Source organism: Carcharodon carcharias, chromosome 20 (assembly GCF_017639515.1).
Source record: "Carcharodon carcharias isolate sCarCar2 chromosome 20, sCarCar2.pri, whole genome shotgun sequence".
NCBI classification, from domain to species: domain Eukaryota; kingdom Metazoa; phylum Chordata; class Chondrichthyes; order Lamniformes; family Lamnidae; genus Carcharodon; species Carcharodon carcharias.
In genome coordinates this window covers 21,374,400-21,391,920 of record NC_054486.1, presented here as the reverse complement: position 1 = coordinate 21,391,920, position 17,521 = coordinate 21,374,400, and the positions used below count along the sequence as shown (strand labels likewise).

The window sequence follows — 17,521 nt, the reverse complement described above, 5'->3', positions numbered from 1 at the left end:
GAGGTATTCAAGGAGATCTCTTCACTAATAGCAGGTGTTCTGTTCACCAATAGGAAGAGCTCTCTTCATCACTAGGAGGTGTTCCCTTCATCGATACTAAATGCTCTTTTCAACAACAGGAGGAGCTCTCTTAATTTATATGAGCCCCTCTCTTCAATATTAGTAATTGTCATGTTCACCAAAATGAGGCACTCTCGTAACACTCATTGGTCAGTCAGTCAGTGGGGCGGGGTGGTCGGGGTGGGGGCAGGGGTCAGATGTTCAGTGTAAGGGGTGGGTGGTCAGTGCAGGAACATTAGTCTGGGAGGTTGGGGGGGGTTAGGTCGGGGGCAGTCAGTCAGTGGGGTTGGTCAGGGATGGTAGTGTGGTCTGCAGTGGGTGGTTGGCTGGTCACTGGGGGATTTGGTTGGTCAGGGGGTTGGTCTGGGGAGGTGTTGGGTGGTCAGTGGGGAGGGTTGGTAGACAGTCAAGGGGTCGGGTGGTCGGTGGAGTGTCGGGTGGTCAGTGGTGGGTGGGGGTCGGGTGGTCAGGGTCAGTGGGGGTAGTCAGTGGGAGTATGGTCAGTTGTGGGGTCAGGTGGGGTGGTTGGGAATGTCCCATGGGGGGGGGGGCAACAACAACAACAACAACTTGTGTTTTTATAGCATTTTTAACATAATTAAACATGCCTAGGTGCCTGACAGGAGTGTGATCAAACAAAATTCACAGAGGGGGATATTAGGACAGGTAACCAAAAAACTGGTCAGAGATAATCCAAAAAGACAAAATATATAAAGATTTAAGGATAAAACTCCTGAAAATCTTAAGAAATAAAGCTCCCATTCAGACTGCTGATCTGTCAGCTGCTTTATTTACCCTGGATAAATTGGCTATATCACATAAACAAATGTTGATTGGCTTATTTTAATCTGTATAGCTTTAGGACCACAATAACCACTGAATCTAACAGCAGCTCATGCTAGAAAGACTGAGACTACGTCATTGTTTTTCTCAGGGTATTGTATGTCCAGACTGTCAGACAGACTGTGTTTGTGTGCTGGTGTCTCCCATCTGCCAGTGAAGCGAAGGGGGAGGGGGAAAGGAGTGACGGCTGCACCAGCTCTCCATCTCACATGCGAGCACAGGGCTTCTGCAGCTCAGACCGCCGAGGTATTTTATTGCACTAATCAGTCAAGTCAGGCCAGTGCTACGATGGCTGAGCCCAGCACGCAGTCCCGTGTCTACTTTCAGTCCCCAAGCAAAGAAGAGGAGCCTCAGTCACAGCGGAAACTGGGCAAATTCACGGTCCGGTACGACAGGAAGGATCTGCAGAGGAGATTGGACATCGAGGAGTGGCTGGACTTTCAGCTTCACCAGTTGTACGGGTGTGAGGTGAGTGGACAGTGCAGCTAATCCTTCACCTTGACTCAGGTTGCGCCCTGTGCTTGGATACTAAACAGCTCATGCCGGTTCATTATTAACAGCTGGCAGGGTTTTTCAGAGACATGCTGCAGAGAATAAAACCCAACCTTTTCCATCGATCTTTCAGCAGCTAGCCTGTGTTAATGTGAAGACCTAATCTAAAATGTGGAAATGCAAATCATTTGTAACGTGCCTTCACCATAGCAGTGTGAAGATCTGAAAACCTCAAATCGGATTAATGAGTAAAACATCTGTAACACAAAGCTGTTGTTTTGGAATGCGTTCCACTGAGTCTTCTAATGTACCAGTTTAACTACAACGTTCATACTGATGAATGAGAAATCTTATTGAAAGCTCTGTGTTTGTACGTCTGTAGATGCTTGGATATGTGGGTGTAGGGGAATGTGGGAGTGTGGGAATACGAGTGTGTGGGTTTGTCGGTGTGCTCATGTGTGTGAATATAGGTGAGTGGGTATGTAAGTGTGTGGGTGTGTAGGTGTGTGGGTGTGCGAGTGTGTGGATGTGAGTGTGTGGTTGTGTGGGCATGTAAGTGTGTGCGTGTGTAGGAATGTGGGTGTGGGAGCATGGCTTTGAAAATTTGTAGGTATCTGCAGGAGTGTCTGATCTGCCAAAACAGATTTATGGTCATGTCAGGTTAGTTGCCACTCATAAGAACTAGGGCAATGGGAAAGTATCCCGAAAAATTCCATGAACTACCAGATTCTATTCAGTTGACTGCAACATATCCACGTTTTTCGTGTTGAATTATATCTTTAACAGGATTCTCTGTCTCAATTTACTGTCTTACATTGTTAGTTTGGAGTTGGATATTGTTTTTAAAAAAATATTTAGCAGTTGCTCAATGATAAGATGTGATATGACAGATTGTGAACATATAATTTGTGGCTCAGGTTGCTGGGAAACAAAATCTTGGAATAACTGAAGAAACAAGAACAGATGTTAATACAGCCAGATATTAATCAGGAACAGTCAGGCATTAATCAGCATTGCAATGGATATAGTTAATTACTGAATGTGAATGGAATTGGAAATAGCTTCAGAGCAATTGGAAATGATTTTGAATCCATTCAGACTGTCTGTAATGAGAATGCATCCCATTGGATAATGACCATAATTTGATCCAATCAGACACGGATCAGGATTGGATTCAATCAAACACTGATTGGGAATGGATTCAATCAAACACTGATTGGGAATGGATTCAATCATAAGAAGTAGGCACAGGAGTTGGCCAAATGGGTCTGTGAGTCAGTTCTGCCATGCAATAAGATTATGGCTAACAATTGACCTCAACTCCACTTTCCTGCCCATTCCACATATTCCTTGATTCTCTTAGAGTCCAAAAATCTATCGCTCTCAGCCTTGAAAATACTCAACGACTGAGCATTCACAACTCTCTTGGGTAATGAATTCCAAAGATTCACAACTCTGAGTGAATCAATTTCTCCTCACCTCAGTTCTAAATGGTCCCTTATTCTGAGACTATGACCCTGTGTCCTAGAATCCCAGTCAGGAAAATCTTTTCAGCATCTATTCCCTGTCAAGGTCCTTGAGAATTTTTTATGTTACAATGAGATCTCCCCACAATCACCTCACCTGTAGGAATTAAAGGCTAGTTGATGCAATCTCTCTTCAGAAGACAACCCTCTCATCCCAGGAATCAATCCGGTGAACATTCATTACTGCATCAGTAATCAGTTCTGTTGAAGGGTCATGAGGACTTGAAACGTCAACTCTTTTCTTCTCCACCGATGCTGCCAGACCTGCTGAGTTTTTCCAGGTAATTCTGTTTTTGTTTTCATTACTGCTCCTCTAATGCAAGTGTATGCTTCCTTACATACAGAGACAATAACTGTGTTTAGTACTCTAGTACTCATTCAAACCCTGTACAATTGCAGGATGACTTCATTTTACTCTGATCCTGCAATAAAAGCTAGCATACTGTTTGCCTTCTTAATTGCTTGCTGTCCCTATATGCTAATTTCCTGTGTTTCTTGTACAAGGACAGCCAAATCCCTCTGAACACAAACATTTAATAGATTCTCACCTTTTAAAAAAAAACTCAGTTTTTCTACTCCTACCGAAGTGCATAGCCTCACACTTCACCACATTAAACTCCATCCTTGTCCACTCAACCCCATCCATATCCTATTTTTGTGTCTTTCTCATGGCTTAACTTTCAACCTAACTTTATATTGTCAGCAAACTTGGATATTTTAGACTATGGTCCCCTCATCTGAATCATTAACGTATGTTGCAAATAGCTGAGGCCCCAGCATTGATCCTTGTGGCACTCCATTAGTTACAGTATGTCAACTTCAAAATGCACCATTTATTCCTACTTTCTGTTTTCTGTCTTCTTAACCAATCCTCTATCCATGTTAATACATTACTGCCAACCCTATCAGCCCTTATCTTGAGTAACAACCTTTTGTGTGGCAACTTATTGAATTCCCTTTGAAAACCTAAATATACCACATCCACTGGTTCCCCTTTTCCCACCCTACTAGTTATATTCTCAAAATATCTGATAGATTTGTTAATCGAAATTTCCTTTTCATAAATCCATGTTGACTCTGCCTAAATCATATCATTATTTTCTAAGCGCCCTGTTGCTGCTTCCTTAATAATAGATTCCAGCATTTTCCCAATGACTGATGTTAGGTTAACTGAGCTGTAGTTCCCTGTTTTCTCTCTCCCTCCTTTCTTGAATATCAGTTACATTTGCTAACTTCAAATCCACTGTGACCATTCCAGAATCTAAGGAATTTTGGAAAATCATAACCAGTGTATCCACTATCTCTGCAGGGTCCAAGAAAGTTGTTGGCTTTTAACCTCATTAATTAATTTATTTTATGATATTAATTAAGTTCCTCATTACATTTAGATCCTTGGTTTCTCACTACCTCTGATTTCTTTTTGTCTTCCACTGCAAAGACTCTCAAAATATTTGTTGAATGTCTGTGCCGTTTCCTTATCCCCAATTATAATTTTTCCCATCTCAACCTCTACCCACATTTACTTTCAATACTCTTTTCCTTTATACATGTAGAAGCTCTTACCATCTGTGGGTTTTTTTTTACATTTTTGGCTGGTTTATATTCATATTTTATTTTCTCCCTCTTTATCAATCTCTTAGTCATCCTTTGCCTGTAAAACTTCTAGTCCTCAAGCTTACATCCCTTCTTGGCAATATTATAAACCTCTTTAAATGTTCACAACTGCTTATCAACCATTATTTAATTTAATTTCCCAATCCACCTTAGGTAACTCATACTTCCAACCTATGTAATGAACTTTAAGTTCAATGTGTATACCTCAACTCAATTTGAAACTCTACCATATTCTAATCACTTTTTTGCCACAGGACCCCTTACTATGAGATTACTAATTAACCCTGTCTCATTGCACAAACCTAGATGTAAAATAGCTTGTTCCCTGATTTGTTTTCTATTGATTGTCTAGGAAATTATCTTGAATGCTTTCCATTAACTTGTCCTCCAAACTATTTTTGCCTATTTAATGTATCCAGTCTATAAGATTGTCACCCTCCCCCCCCCACCCCACAATTATTACATTAACTTTGTTGCAAATTCCCTGTATTTCTTGATATTCTGTCCAACAGTATAGCTATTCTTAGGGGGGCTACAAACCACTCCCGCTTGTTATTTTATCTACACCCACACTGAATCTACTTCCTGTTCTTCTAAGCCAAGATTCTTGTTCATTACTGTCCTTATATCATTCCTTATTATCAGAGCCCTAGAACAGTATGCTGAGGAACCAACTAGAGAATGGGTTGTTATAGATTTAGTGCTTTATAATGAGAAAGGGCTAATTTAATAATCTTGTTGTAAAGGAGTCCTTAGGGAAGAGTGACCATAACATGGTACAATTTTACATGAAGTTTGAAAGTGATGTATTTCAATCCAAAACTAGGATTTTAACATAGGTATTAGAAGAAGGTGTAGGCCATTCAGCCCCTCAAGCCTGCTCTGCCATTCAATACGATTCGATTATGGCCTTAATTTTACTTCTTCGCCTGCCCCTCCCATAACCCTGCACGATCAAAAATCTGTCTAACTCTGCCTTGAATATATTCAATACCCAGCTTCCCCACTCTCCCTCCCTGGCCCCACTCCCGTTCTCCCTCCCTGGCCCCACTCCCGTTCTCCCTCCCTGGCCCCACTCCCGTTCTCCCTCCCTGGCCCCACTCCCGTTCTCCCTCCCTGGCCCCACTCCCGTTCTCCCTCCCTGGCCCCACTCCCGTTCTCCCTCCCTGGCCCCACTCCCGTTCTCCCTCCCTGGCCCCACTCCCGTTCTCCCTCCCTGGCCCCACTCCCGTTCTCCCTCCCTGGCCCCACTCCCGTTCTCCCTCCCTGGCCCCACTCCCGTTCTCCCTCCCTGGCCCCACTCCCGTTCTCCCTCCCTGGCCCCACTCCCGTTCTCCCTCCCTGGCCCCACTCCCGTTCTCCCTCCCTGGCCCCACTCCCGTTCTCCCTCCCTGGCCCCACTCCCGTTCTCCCTCCCTGGCCCCACTCCCGTTCTCCCTCCCTGGCCCCACTCCCGTTCTCCCTCCCTGGCCCCACTCCCGTTCTCCCTCCCTGGCCCCACTCCCGTTCTCCCTCCCTGGCCCCACTCCCGTTCTCCCTCCCTGGCCCCACTCCCGTTCTCCCTCCCTGGCCCCACTCCCGTTCTCCCTCCCTGGCCCCACTCCCGTTCTCCCTCCCTGGCCCCACTCCCGTTCTCCCTCCCTGGCCCCACTCCCGTTCTCCCTCCCTGGCCCCACTCCCGTTCTCCCTCCCTGGCCCCACTCCCGTTCTCCCTCCCTGGCCCCACTCCCGTTCTCCCTCCCTGGCCCCACTCCCGTTCTCCCTCCCTGGCCCCACTCCCGTTCTCCCTCCCTGGCCCCACTCCCGTTCTCTTTCCCCGGCCCCAGTGTCCCTCCACGGCCCAGCTCCCCCTCCTTTGCTTCCTGGCCCCACTCCTTCTCTCTCATCAGCTGCTCCTTCTCTCTGTCGTCAGCTCCGCTGCCCAGATCTTTAATCTAAGCAAAGAAAATTAAGTAAGTCTGAGGCGCAAGTTGGCTGAGGTAGATTGGGGAACTAAATTAAAAGGTATGATCGTAGACAGGCAAAGGCTAGCATTAAAGAATTAATACATGGTTTCAAAAATTTACATTACTTTAAGGCACAAAAAGCAGGCAAGACAAATGATCCAACCACTTACTACCCACTTCTTTTCCATTTTTGTCTGTTTTTCAATAAGTTTAGTACCCTGCAACATTTAGTTCTCAATTTTGATCACCATGTAACCATGGCTCTGTAATGACAATTAGATAAAAATCTTTTTGTACCATAATTTATCTATCTTGTTATGAATGCTTTGTGCATTAAGATAAAGTGCTTTTAATTTTAACTTTTTACCATTTTTCCTTGACTTGACCTTATTCACTGACGAGCTATTATCATTAAACCTTTTGTCCTTTCCTGTCGCATTCTTTACCCAAATTACTAAACTATCCTGTAGCCTTGAATTTTCTCTTTAGATTTATAAATTTCTGCTGACTTGAACTCTTGTGCCAGCCCCATTTTTAGTTGAAAGCTCTGCCTGCAGCTCTAGTTATATCATTTGCCAGGACGCTGAGCCCAGCCCAGTTTAAGTGAAGCGCCTTCCAGTGGAACATCTCCCTCTTTCAGTCCTGGTGCCAAAGCCCCATGAATCAAAACTCCTGTGTCCCCACACCCAATCTTTGAGACATGCATTCAACTCACTGATTTGTTGACCCAATGCGAAAACTGATCAGCATTGGATCCAACAAGGTACAGTGATTGGAATGGATCTAACCTGACAGTGATTGGAATGGATCCAATCAGACACTGACCAGGATTGGATCCAGCCAGATAGTGATCACAATTGGATCCAATCGGATGATGATCGGGAATGAATCCATTTTGATTCGGATTGGGCATCGATCCAGATGGACTCTGGTCACAAAACTGTAGTTTGAGTTGAAGAAGCTGAGATATGAAAAGAAAAAGGAGGAAGTAAAAGCTAAAACAGCTTTTCAGTCCCGAGGGGGAAATATATCACAAAGCCCCAAGAAACATCAAAGAACAAATTTTATATTACCTTCTTAACATAGTAATAGGTTACAAGGCACTTCATAGCAGTGTTATAAGACAAAGTTTGGCACCAAGATACATAAGGAGCTATCAGGTCAAATGACCAAAAGCTTGGTCAAGGGAGTAGCTTTTAAAGGGGCATCTTAAAGGAGGAGACTTAGAGAAGCAGAGAGGTTTAGGGATGGAATGCTCAACAGATAAGGCATCATCTGTGGGGAGAAACCGAATTAACTCGACTTGAAACGTTAACTCTGTTTCCCTCCACGGGCACTGTCTGACCAGCTGAGTAGTTCCAGCATTCTGTTTTTATTTCAGATTTCCAGCATACGTGGTGTTTTGCTTTTGTATTTAGGTTTAAAGTGGGGGTTCTAGAGCTTAGGGCCTAGATGGCTGAAAGGCACCATCTCCAGTGGCGGAGCAATTAAAATCAGCTATGCATAAGAGGCCATCGTAGGGGGGTGTGCAGAGATCCTGGCGGATCATAGGGCTGGAGGAGATTACAGAGATAGGGAGCTGCAAAGCCATGGAGAGATTGGAAAACACGATGAGAATTTTAAAACTGAGGCATTGCCAGCCGGGGTAACAACGTAGGTCAGCAAGCACAGGTGTGTAGGCCAGGAGGGAAGAGTGAGGAATAAAACATTTTGACTTTGTCCTGAAAAGGCGGGTGTGAACTGCTCTACTGATGGCCTGAAGGGAGTTTTTGATTTCTGGACATTGGGAGTTTCTCCCTATTTATTATGACCTGATTGAGGCTGAAGAAGGGCAGAGGAGACACAGGTGAGCCAGCAGAAGGCTTTACCGTCACCATGTTGTTGCTGCCCAAGCAACGAGAGGGAAGAAGAGGAGGCTGGATGTGCTTTGTGTGCGAGATAAAATAACTTAGAACAGCACCCCAGTACAAGAGCAAAACACTGATGTTGGAAATCTGAAATCAAAACGCTGGAAATACTCAACAGGTCGGGCAGCATCTGTGGAGAGAGAAACAGGGTTAATGTTTCAGGCCGATGACCCTTCTCGTGGAAGGAAGAATAGAAATGAATAGGTTTAAAGCATGCGGGAGGGTAGGTAAAACAAACAGAAAAGTCTGCGATAGGGTGGAGCGCAGGAGAGATTAAATGACAAAAGGCTTCAAGGCACAAAAGCCAACAGGAGTGGGGATGGATAAAGTAAAGAGCCAAAAGACGTAACTAGGTGAGATGTGAATGGCTGGATAGCAGGCTATGATCTAAAGCTGTTGAACTCAGCGTCTAGCTCAGAAGGATAAAAGTACTGAGTCAAAAGGTGATCTGCTGTCCCCGAGCTTGTGTTGCACTTCACTCAAACACTGCAGCAGGCCAAGCACAGGAAGTACTCAGAGTGGGAGCAAGGTGGAGAATTGAAAGGACAAGCGACAGGAAGCTCAGGGTCAATTGTGGACTGAACAGAGGTATTTTGCAAAGCACTGTCAGTGTTTGATTTCTCCAATGTAGAGGAAATGGCAATGTGATCAGTAAATACAATATTCTAAATTGGAAGAGGTACAACTAAATCACTGTTTTACTTGGAAGGAGTGTAAGGGGCCTCGGATGATGAGAAGGTAGGAAGTAAAAGGGCAGATATTCCATCTCCTGTGCTTGCATGGTAAGGTGATGTGAGAAAGTGCGGGGGTGTTGGAGGTGACTGAGGAGTGGACCAGGGTGTAGAGGAAGGAACAGTTCTTTCTGAATGCTGAACGGCGAGGGCAGGAGAGGATGTCTTTGGTGGTGGCAGAAATGGCGGACGATGATCTATTGAATACGGAAGCTGCTGGGGTGGAAGCTGAGGACATGAGGAACACTATTGTGGCTCTGGAAAGGAGGGGATGGGATGAAATAGAACAGACACAGTGGGGCCCTATCAACCACATGGGGGGAATCATCAGTAGAAGAAAAAGGAAAATGTATCAGAAGTGCTCACATGGAAGGTTGAATCGTCCAAACAGATGCGATGAAAACAAAGAAACTGGAATAGATTCCTTACAGGAAGTGGGTGCAAGGGACATAGAAACATACGAATTAGGAGCAGGAATAGGCCACTCGGACCCCTCAAGCCTGCTGCACCATTCAATAAGATCATGGCTGAACTGAATGGAACCTCAATCCCACATTCCTGCCTACCCCCCGATAACCTTTCACCCCCTTGTTAATCAGGAATCTATCTAGCTCTGCCTTAAAAATATTCAAAGACTCTGTTTCCACCACCTTTTGAGGAAGGCAGTTCGAAAGACTCATAACCCTTTGAGAGAAAAAATTTCTCCTCACCTCTGTCTTAAATGAGTGACCCCTTATTTTTAAACAGTGATCCCTAGTTCTAGATTCTCCCACAACCTCTCCACATCCATCCTGTCAAGACCCCTCAGGATCTTAAAGGTTTCAGTTAAGTTACCTCTTACTCTTCTACATTCCAGTGGATGCAAGCCTAACCTGTCCAGCCTTTCCTCATAAGACAACCCACCCATTCCAGGAATTAGTCTAGTAAACCTTCTCTGAACTGCTAATACATTTACATCTTTCTTCAAATGAAGAGACCAGTACTGTACACAATACTCCAGATGTGGTCTCACCAATGCCCTGTACAACTGAAGCATAACCTCCCTACTTTTGTATTCAATTCCCCTCACAATAAATGATAACATTCTATTAGCTTTCCTAATTACCTGCTGTACCTGCATACTAACCTTTTGTGATTCATGCACTAAAATACCCAGATCCCACTGAATCTCAGAGCTCTGCAATCTCTCACCATTTAGATAATAATTTTTTTTTTATTCTTCCTGCCAAAATGAACGATTTCACATTGGCCCGCATTATACTCCATTTGCCAAATCTTTTTGCTCTCACTTAACCTGTCTATGTCACTTTGTAGCCTCCTTACGTCCTCTTCAAAATTTACCTTCCCACCTTTCTTTGTGTCATCAGTGAACTTAGAAACCATTCCGTCGGTCCTTTCATCCAAGTCCTTGAGGCTAAGTTGCGATGTGGAAAAGGCTCATACCCACCTTGTGACAAGAGTACATGAAGGGCGTTGAAGAGGGGTCAAGGGTAATGAGGATCAGTCAAGGGTTCTGGGGGGCATACAGGAAAGTGGTGCTGAGACCACAACCAGATCAGCCATGATCTTATTGAATGGTGGAGCAGGCTCGAAGGGCGAAGTGGCCCACTCCTATGTTCCTAAGAGGTGGGGATCCTGGATCAGGTGGTTGCTGGAGGCCATGGTTGCGGATCAATCTCGCTGCTGAAGGTTAGGCCTTACTCATTGAGTCCCAAGGCCTGTTTGTGAGATTGTGGATCACACTGCTTAAGGAGTTATGTGCAGAGGCTAGAGAAGTTGCGATTGGATGCCTCAGATTTAACAGCGATGTTCAAAATTATGAAGGATTTTGATAGAGTAAGTAAGGAGAAACTGTTTCCAATGGCAAGAGAATCGGTGACTGGGACATAGGTTTAAGGTAATGGGGGAAAAAAGCCAGAGAGGAGAAGAGGAGGCATTATTTTACACAGTGAGTTGTTGTGATCTGGAATGCACTGACAGAAAGGGTGGTGGAAGCAGATTCAATAGTAACTTTTCAAAGGGAATTGAATAGATATTTATCCATCGTCCAAAATCACTATAAAAACAGTTTACCTAGTCAGTATCATATTCTGTTTGTGGAAGCTTGCTGTGCACAAATTGGCTGCTGCATTTCTTGCATTATAACAGTGACAATATTTCTAAAGTACTTCATTGAATGTAAACTGCTTTGGAATGTCGTGAGATTATGTAAAGTGCTAGATAAATGCAAATTCTTTCTTTTCTTCTTTAGGGCATTTAAATACATGGCATTGATATTGTGGTACATATTCTATTATTATAAGTGGCGGATAAACTCGTTCTGAATGTCACCACAATGAATACATTCCAAAAATAATGCTGAGTTTAGATTTTGTTCTTTGCAACCACAAATAGTTTGGGTTTATGATCCATAATGTGTCACCATCACTGAGTGAGGGGAAAGACAGCTTGATGCTGGGCAATGCCACTTTAAAACCAGAGCAAGATTGTGTGCTGGAAATAGACTCTACAATAAAATTTAAATCCAAAGCACTGACAGTGAGCATCTTGGATTTTGACAAGGATGTGGTTCCTTTCCAAAATTCCCCAACACCAGTACATTCATTCTATTCCTTTTTGGTCAAAGGAATGTTTCTGCCTCTCATTCCTAGTGGACTGTACCACAAAATGATGTCATAAGTTGCCCTTCACCCTATGACCATCATCCAGTGGACCAGTCTATGTGAAGAGAGGGGAACAATGTTTAGTGGGAATTGTCACCATGAAAACGCACAGGATTTATGTTAGGTGTTAATGGGGAGTGATGCAATAAATGTCCTTGTATATTGAGCTTCACATTGGCAAGCTTCATTATTCATTGAATAAAAAACAAAAGCAAAATTTCTACAAACCCATCGTTTACACTTTAGGATGGTGTCTACAAGTTGCAAAAAACAACCTTATGAGCAGTATGTTCCAGATAATCCCAGAACTAAGATCCCCATTCTCTGCCTGCTTCCAATTTCTTCACATTCCTCCCTATTCCTTTCCACTCTCTCCTCTCAATTCCTTTTTCTACCCTCTCAAATTCTCCCTCCTCATTCTTCCCATTTTCTATCTCCCTTCGTTTCCTTCTGATTCCTACCCACGTTCCAATATCCTTGTATTTCCTACCTCCATCTTATTCCCTTCATCCAGTTCCCTCCTTCCCTCCAATTCCCCAATCCTTCCTATTCCCTTCTTCCTCCAATTCCTTCCCATCCTGCACCCAATTTCTTTCAATTCCCTTCCCCAGTTCCTTCTCATTCCCTCCCTGCCCCAAATTCCTTCCTGTTCCTTCTCTCAATTCCTCTCATTTCTTTCCCATCCCTTTCAAAAATTACAGCAATTCTGATGCCTGAATATTAACTGGAACTAAAACAAAAACAAAAATACCTGGAAAAACTCAGCAGATCTGGCAGCATGTGCGGAGAGGAGCACAGTTAATATTTCAAGTCCGAATGACCCTTCAACAGAACTTGAAGGGTCATTTGGACTCGAAATGTTAACTGTATTCCTCTCTGCAGATGCTGCCAGACCTGCTGAGTTTTTCCAGGTATTTTTGTTTTTGTTTTGGATTTCCAGTATCTGCAGTTTTTTTTATTGTTTTTATATTAACTGCAACTAGTTCATTTGCCCTTCATGGCTAAGTGAGCAATTGCACTAGACTGGGATGTCACTGAGTCAGGAAGTTCCCAGTCTGTAGTGAGCTAGCTAATGTCCTCACCTTGATCAGCAGTTTCCATGGCAACAGTCCCCACTAAATATTGCTCCCCTCTATTCATATGGACTGGTCCACTGGATGATGTCATAAGGTGCAGAACAAATTATGACATCATTTAGTGGCACAGCCCACTAGGAACAAGGGGGGGAGAAACATTCCTTTGACCAAAAGGGAATTGAATGAATATACTGGTGGCAGAGAATTTTGGAAAAGAACTTCATCCTTGTCAAAATTCAAGATGCTCACTGTCAGTGATTTGGATTTAGATTTTATTGTAACATTTATTTCCAGCACAATCTTGCTCTGGTATTAAAGTGGCATGGCCCAGCATCAAGCCCTTCACTCAGTAACCGGCATTTCAACTGTCCTCAGCAACCCCCCCCCTCCGCCTTCACTAAACCATGGGAGTAGAGAATAAAGTGACTGAGAATCCTGCACCTGATGCTTTCTGGTGAACTCCTCCCGCACAGGTGGACAGAGGGTAAGGATAGGGTTAGCTGTGATACTGCCCCGCAATTGACTGTACTCATTGTTGGAGGCAGTAAATGAAGAATGGAAAGGCAGTAGCATAGTGGTATTGTCAGTGGACCAGTATTCTGGAGACCCAGGGTAATGGACTGGGGTTCAAAGCCCACCACAGCAGATAGGTGCAATAAAAATCTGGAATTAAAAGTTTAATGATAACCATGAAACCCATTGTCATAAAAACCCATCTAGTTTACCAATGCCCTTTAGGGAAGGAAACTTGCTGTCTTTACCTGGTCTGGCCTCCGTGTGACTCCAGGCAGCAATCTGTTTGACTCTTAAATGGGTGATAAATGCTGGCCTAGCCAGTGATGCCCACATCCCACAAGTGAATAAAAAAAATGGATACCAGTGCTAGGATTTTGCAACCTATATAAAACCTAAATGTGCATTATCACAATCAAGCCACCAAAGCGTTGCCAAAAACTGGCCATAGAGGGAGATTTTATGGAGCATATTAAAGGAGGGCAGCTGCAGAACATGGGGCCTTAGCAGCTGAAGAGACCGCCACCTATGGTAGGGTGAGAGAAATCGGGGGTGCTCAAGAAACCTGAAATGTGACCATTTATTTTACGAGGAAAGAAGCAAAGTCCACTGAAAGATCAAAAAACCCCAAATGTAAAATTTACTTCCTGCAGGCAGGAAGATAAGGTGCTGAAGTTAGTTATTAGCTTGGATTCCCTCTCATGTGTGTTCCAGTCACTGCTCCTGGATTCTTCCCACATGAAGTTATTCCGCACAAAGGTGCAAAAGTCTAACCAGTGAATTATTGCCCTCCACGAGTCTTTTTTTGGTTGCATTTCCCAGATGTTGTTAAATTTTACTACAGGACAGTCCTGAGTGAGTCCAGGAGAATTGCTGGAGATTTGACTGTGAAGGTTAACTACTTATTTGCCAGTGCTACATTTGAGCTTGTCAAGGTCTCCCCTGCAGTAACTCTTTGCTGCATCCCCTTACTCCCTCACGTAACCTCACTTTAAGCAAAGCTTTGCTGCTAATCGCTGACACACATCAATTATCGCTTCCTAACAAGGAAACTATCCAAACCTCTTTAAAACCCTGCCCAACATCACCTCATGATATCACCATCTGTATTACAACCCTCAATACAACTCCTTTTCTGCAGCAACTTAACCCTCACTATAACCCTTTCTCTGTGGCATAACCAAGGGGAAGAGGGTGCCTGATGTGGTTCAAAATGAGGGGAGAGAGAACGGGATTATACAAACCAGTCAGAACTTCAGTCTGGTAAAGAAATCTTGTCTGGGTCACTGCTTTCGCTGGGGCCAAGGTGGTCTGAAATACTCGGAGATTCGGTTTGGTTTATCTCAGGATAAGCCAAGTAAATGCGATCCCCCTCTGTACAAAGCCAAGGCTTAAAATGGATGCTAATTCTAAATTCATCTCTGCATGCTGTGGGTCCCAGCCTCGATCGTCCTTGAATTATGAAATTATGAGGGGTTTTGATGGAATGAATAAGGGGCAACTGTTTCCACAAGCAACAAGGCAAGTAACCAGAGGACACAGAGTAAAAATCTGTGAGGGGTGGGGAATTGACATTGCAATTGGGAAAATAACCAAAGACAACAATGGGGGGGGGAAAAATAATTTAAGCAGCAATGTGCTGTAATCTAGAATCTGCCTGAAAGGACAGAGGAAGCAAATTCAATTGTAACTTTCAAAGAGAGTTTGATTAATATTTGAAAAAGAAAAAAATTGCAGGGCTATGGAGAAACAGTGGGGGCAATGGAAGTAATAATTCTTTCAAAGAGCTGGCAAGGGCATGTTGGGCTGAATGGCCTCCAACTATGCTGTAGGGCACTATAAATACTAAAACAATAACAATTTACATTTGTATAATGCCTTTAAAATTGCTCTTCTCTTCAACCCATTCCTCTTGATCCCAAACCTACCTCAGTTCCGTCGCTTCAGTTACTACGAGATTAATACAACTCGCATTGCATTAACCTTTGCTTCCAAGCACTCTGCTTTGTCCATTGTCCACCATCATTTCAGCTCCTCCATGTGAAGCTCAATGTGATTCACCACAATGCACCTTGGCCTGCCTCAGAGTTTGGGAGCATGCCCCAAATCTCTGTTTCTATTCCCATAAATCCGACCCCATTCATTCAGGAGTTGAGCTTTTCCCTGCTCCCTCTGGCAGTGGCTGGCTGCATGTTTAGACCTTGATTTTCCCCACTAAAGAGCAAGACTTGCATTTATATAGTGCCTGTCACAACCTCAGGAACCACCCCCCCACCGCCCCACCCCCCAAAGGGATTTACAGCCCAAGGGTGCACTTTTTTGTTATGAAGTCACTATTGCACTGCAAGGGCTGAACTTTGCACTGAGCAGGTGGGCGCGTGCCCGACCCACTCGAGCGTAACATGACGCTCGAAGACGTCAGGCGAGCATCCCGACTCATCGGGCACTCGTGTGGTATTTCGGCTGGTGGGTGCGCGCAAGAGTCGGCAGCGCCTGCCAACAATTAACAGGCCTACTAAGGTCATGAAAGTATTAACCGAATTCAATTCTCCGCTGCCCGTCCAATCGGCCAGGCGGCCCTTGGATTTTTTTTTAATGAAACCTCATCCACCGACGGGATGAGGTTTCCAGCAGGAATTAAAAAAATAAAAAATAATGTTGATAAGTCACTTTTAAGTTCTTTATTTTTGGATTTTAAAAAAAATCTTCAGCTCCCAGGGGCAGGTCTGTGCCTCAGGGAAATGTCGTCGCATGCACCCGATGCACACCCGCAAACTTCTGCGCTCGCCCCCCCCCTCCCCCCCCCCCCCCCCCCCCCCCCCGCCCCCGTTTTGGCAGCGCTCAGTGTTGTAGCGCACTTTTCACGCTGGCTGGCCGGATATTGGCCAGCCAACATGAATCGACGTTGGGGTCCGATCGCGGGCAGCGGCCGGCTTCATGGCCACTCCCAGGCCCACCCGCCGCGCACGCCTGACGAGGGCAAAATCCTGCCCTAAGAAATGTGGCAGGCAATTTTTTTCTGTAAAGTCCTCCAAACAGCAATGGGATAATGACCAAATAATCTATTTCACTACCACGCGTTAAAGGACAAATATTAGCCAGTGTACTGACAGAACTTCTGTGCTCTTCTTCAAATGAATGCCGTCATCTAAACAAGAGGGCAGACGTGGCCTTGGCTTAAAGTCACACCTGAAAAAGACGACACCTCCAATAGTACAGCACTGGTGTTGTCAGTTTGGATTATGGGCTCAAGTCTCTCCTGGAGCGTGGCCTGAATGCACAATGTTCTTACTCAGAGGTGAGAGTGGGTGAGCCAGGCTGACACTCTATCACAATGCATTGAAACAGAGCCTAGCCAGGTTGTGACTAGGGTCCAGTTCAATCCAACTATTAAACCTCAGAGGGTTAAATTTTCGAACAAAGCTTCCTTCTGCAGAGCCTTCCCGATTGTTGATGTTTTCCTTCACATTGTAAATGAAAGGACTCTGTGTGAAATTGATATTGAATGGAGGTTATTTTTTTGGACGAACACAGTGACCTTCAGTTTTCCCCATCGGATGATGCCAGCAGTGGCTGACACGACATGGAACATTGTGGGGCCTTGATAACATCAGCTCAGCGAGTAGAACATTAACAATGGAAGCCTCATATTTTTCTCTTGCTCGGGGTGTGGCAAGGCCAGTATTTGTCAAATATCCGTGGTTACCCTGAGGAGGTTGGTGATGGGCCTTCTTCTTGAACTACTGGTTTAATACAAGTCAGTCACCTACTAGGCCACTTTAGAGGGCATTTAAGAGTCCTGACTGTGGAACTGGGGCATTAGTGAATGAGTGAGGCCGTTAGAACAGTTCAACCAGCTTCATGCTCATTTTTACTAATCTCAGTAATTCCCAAACTGCTATGGTGGGATTTGACTGCTAGCTAGCCCAATAACCTGACCACGACACTACTGCAGCCTCGCATATTTTTAGATGCTGGATTGTGGACACAAGCCACAAGACAAGCTGATAATTTTTTTAAATGTTTCGATCAGATGTGGGTGTCACTGGCAAGGGTCAGCATTTGTTGCCCATTCCTGCCTGCCCTTGAACTAAGAAAGTAGTTAACCACATTCACATGTAGGCCAGACCAGGTAAGGGCAACAGATTTC

General features: G+C 44.5%; 1 protein-coding gene across 1 annotated transcript in view; it reads left to right on the top strand.

Moving 5' to 3' along the window:
* The first annotated feature begins 1,081 nt into the window (after window positions 1-1,081).
* ppp1r14d (protein phosphatase 1 regulatory inhibitor subunit 14D) overlaps window positions 1,082-17,521 on the top strand; it is a 39,974-nt gene continuing 23,534 nt past the window's right edge. The window contains exon 1 of the mRNA XM_041215151.1: window positions 1,082-1,371. Coding sequence (XP_041071085.1) covers window positions 1,192-1,371 — 180 coding nt within the window. The 5' untranslated portion in view covers window positions 1,082-1,191. The remainder of the gene's footprint in view (window positions 1,372-17,521) is intronic.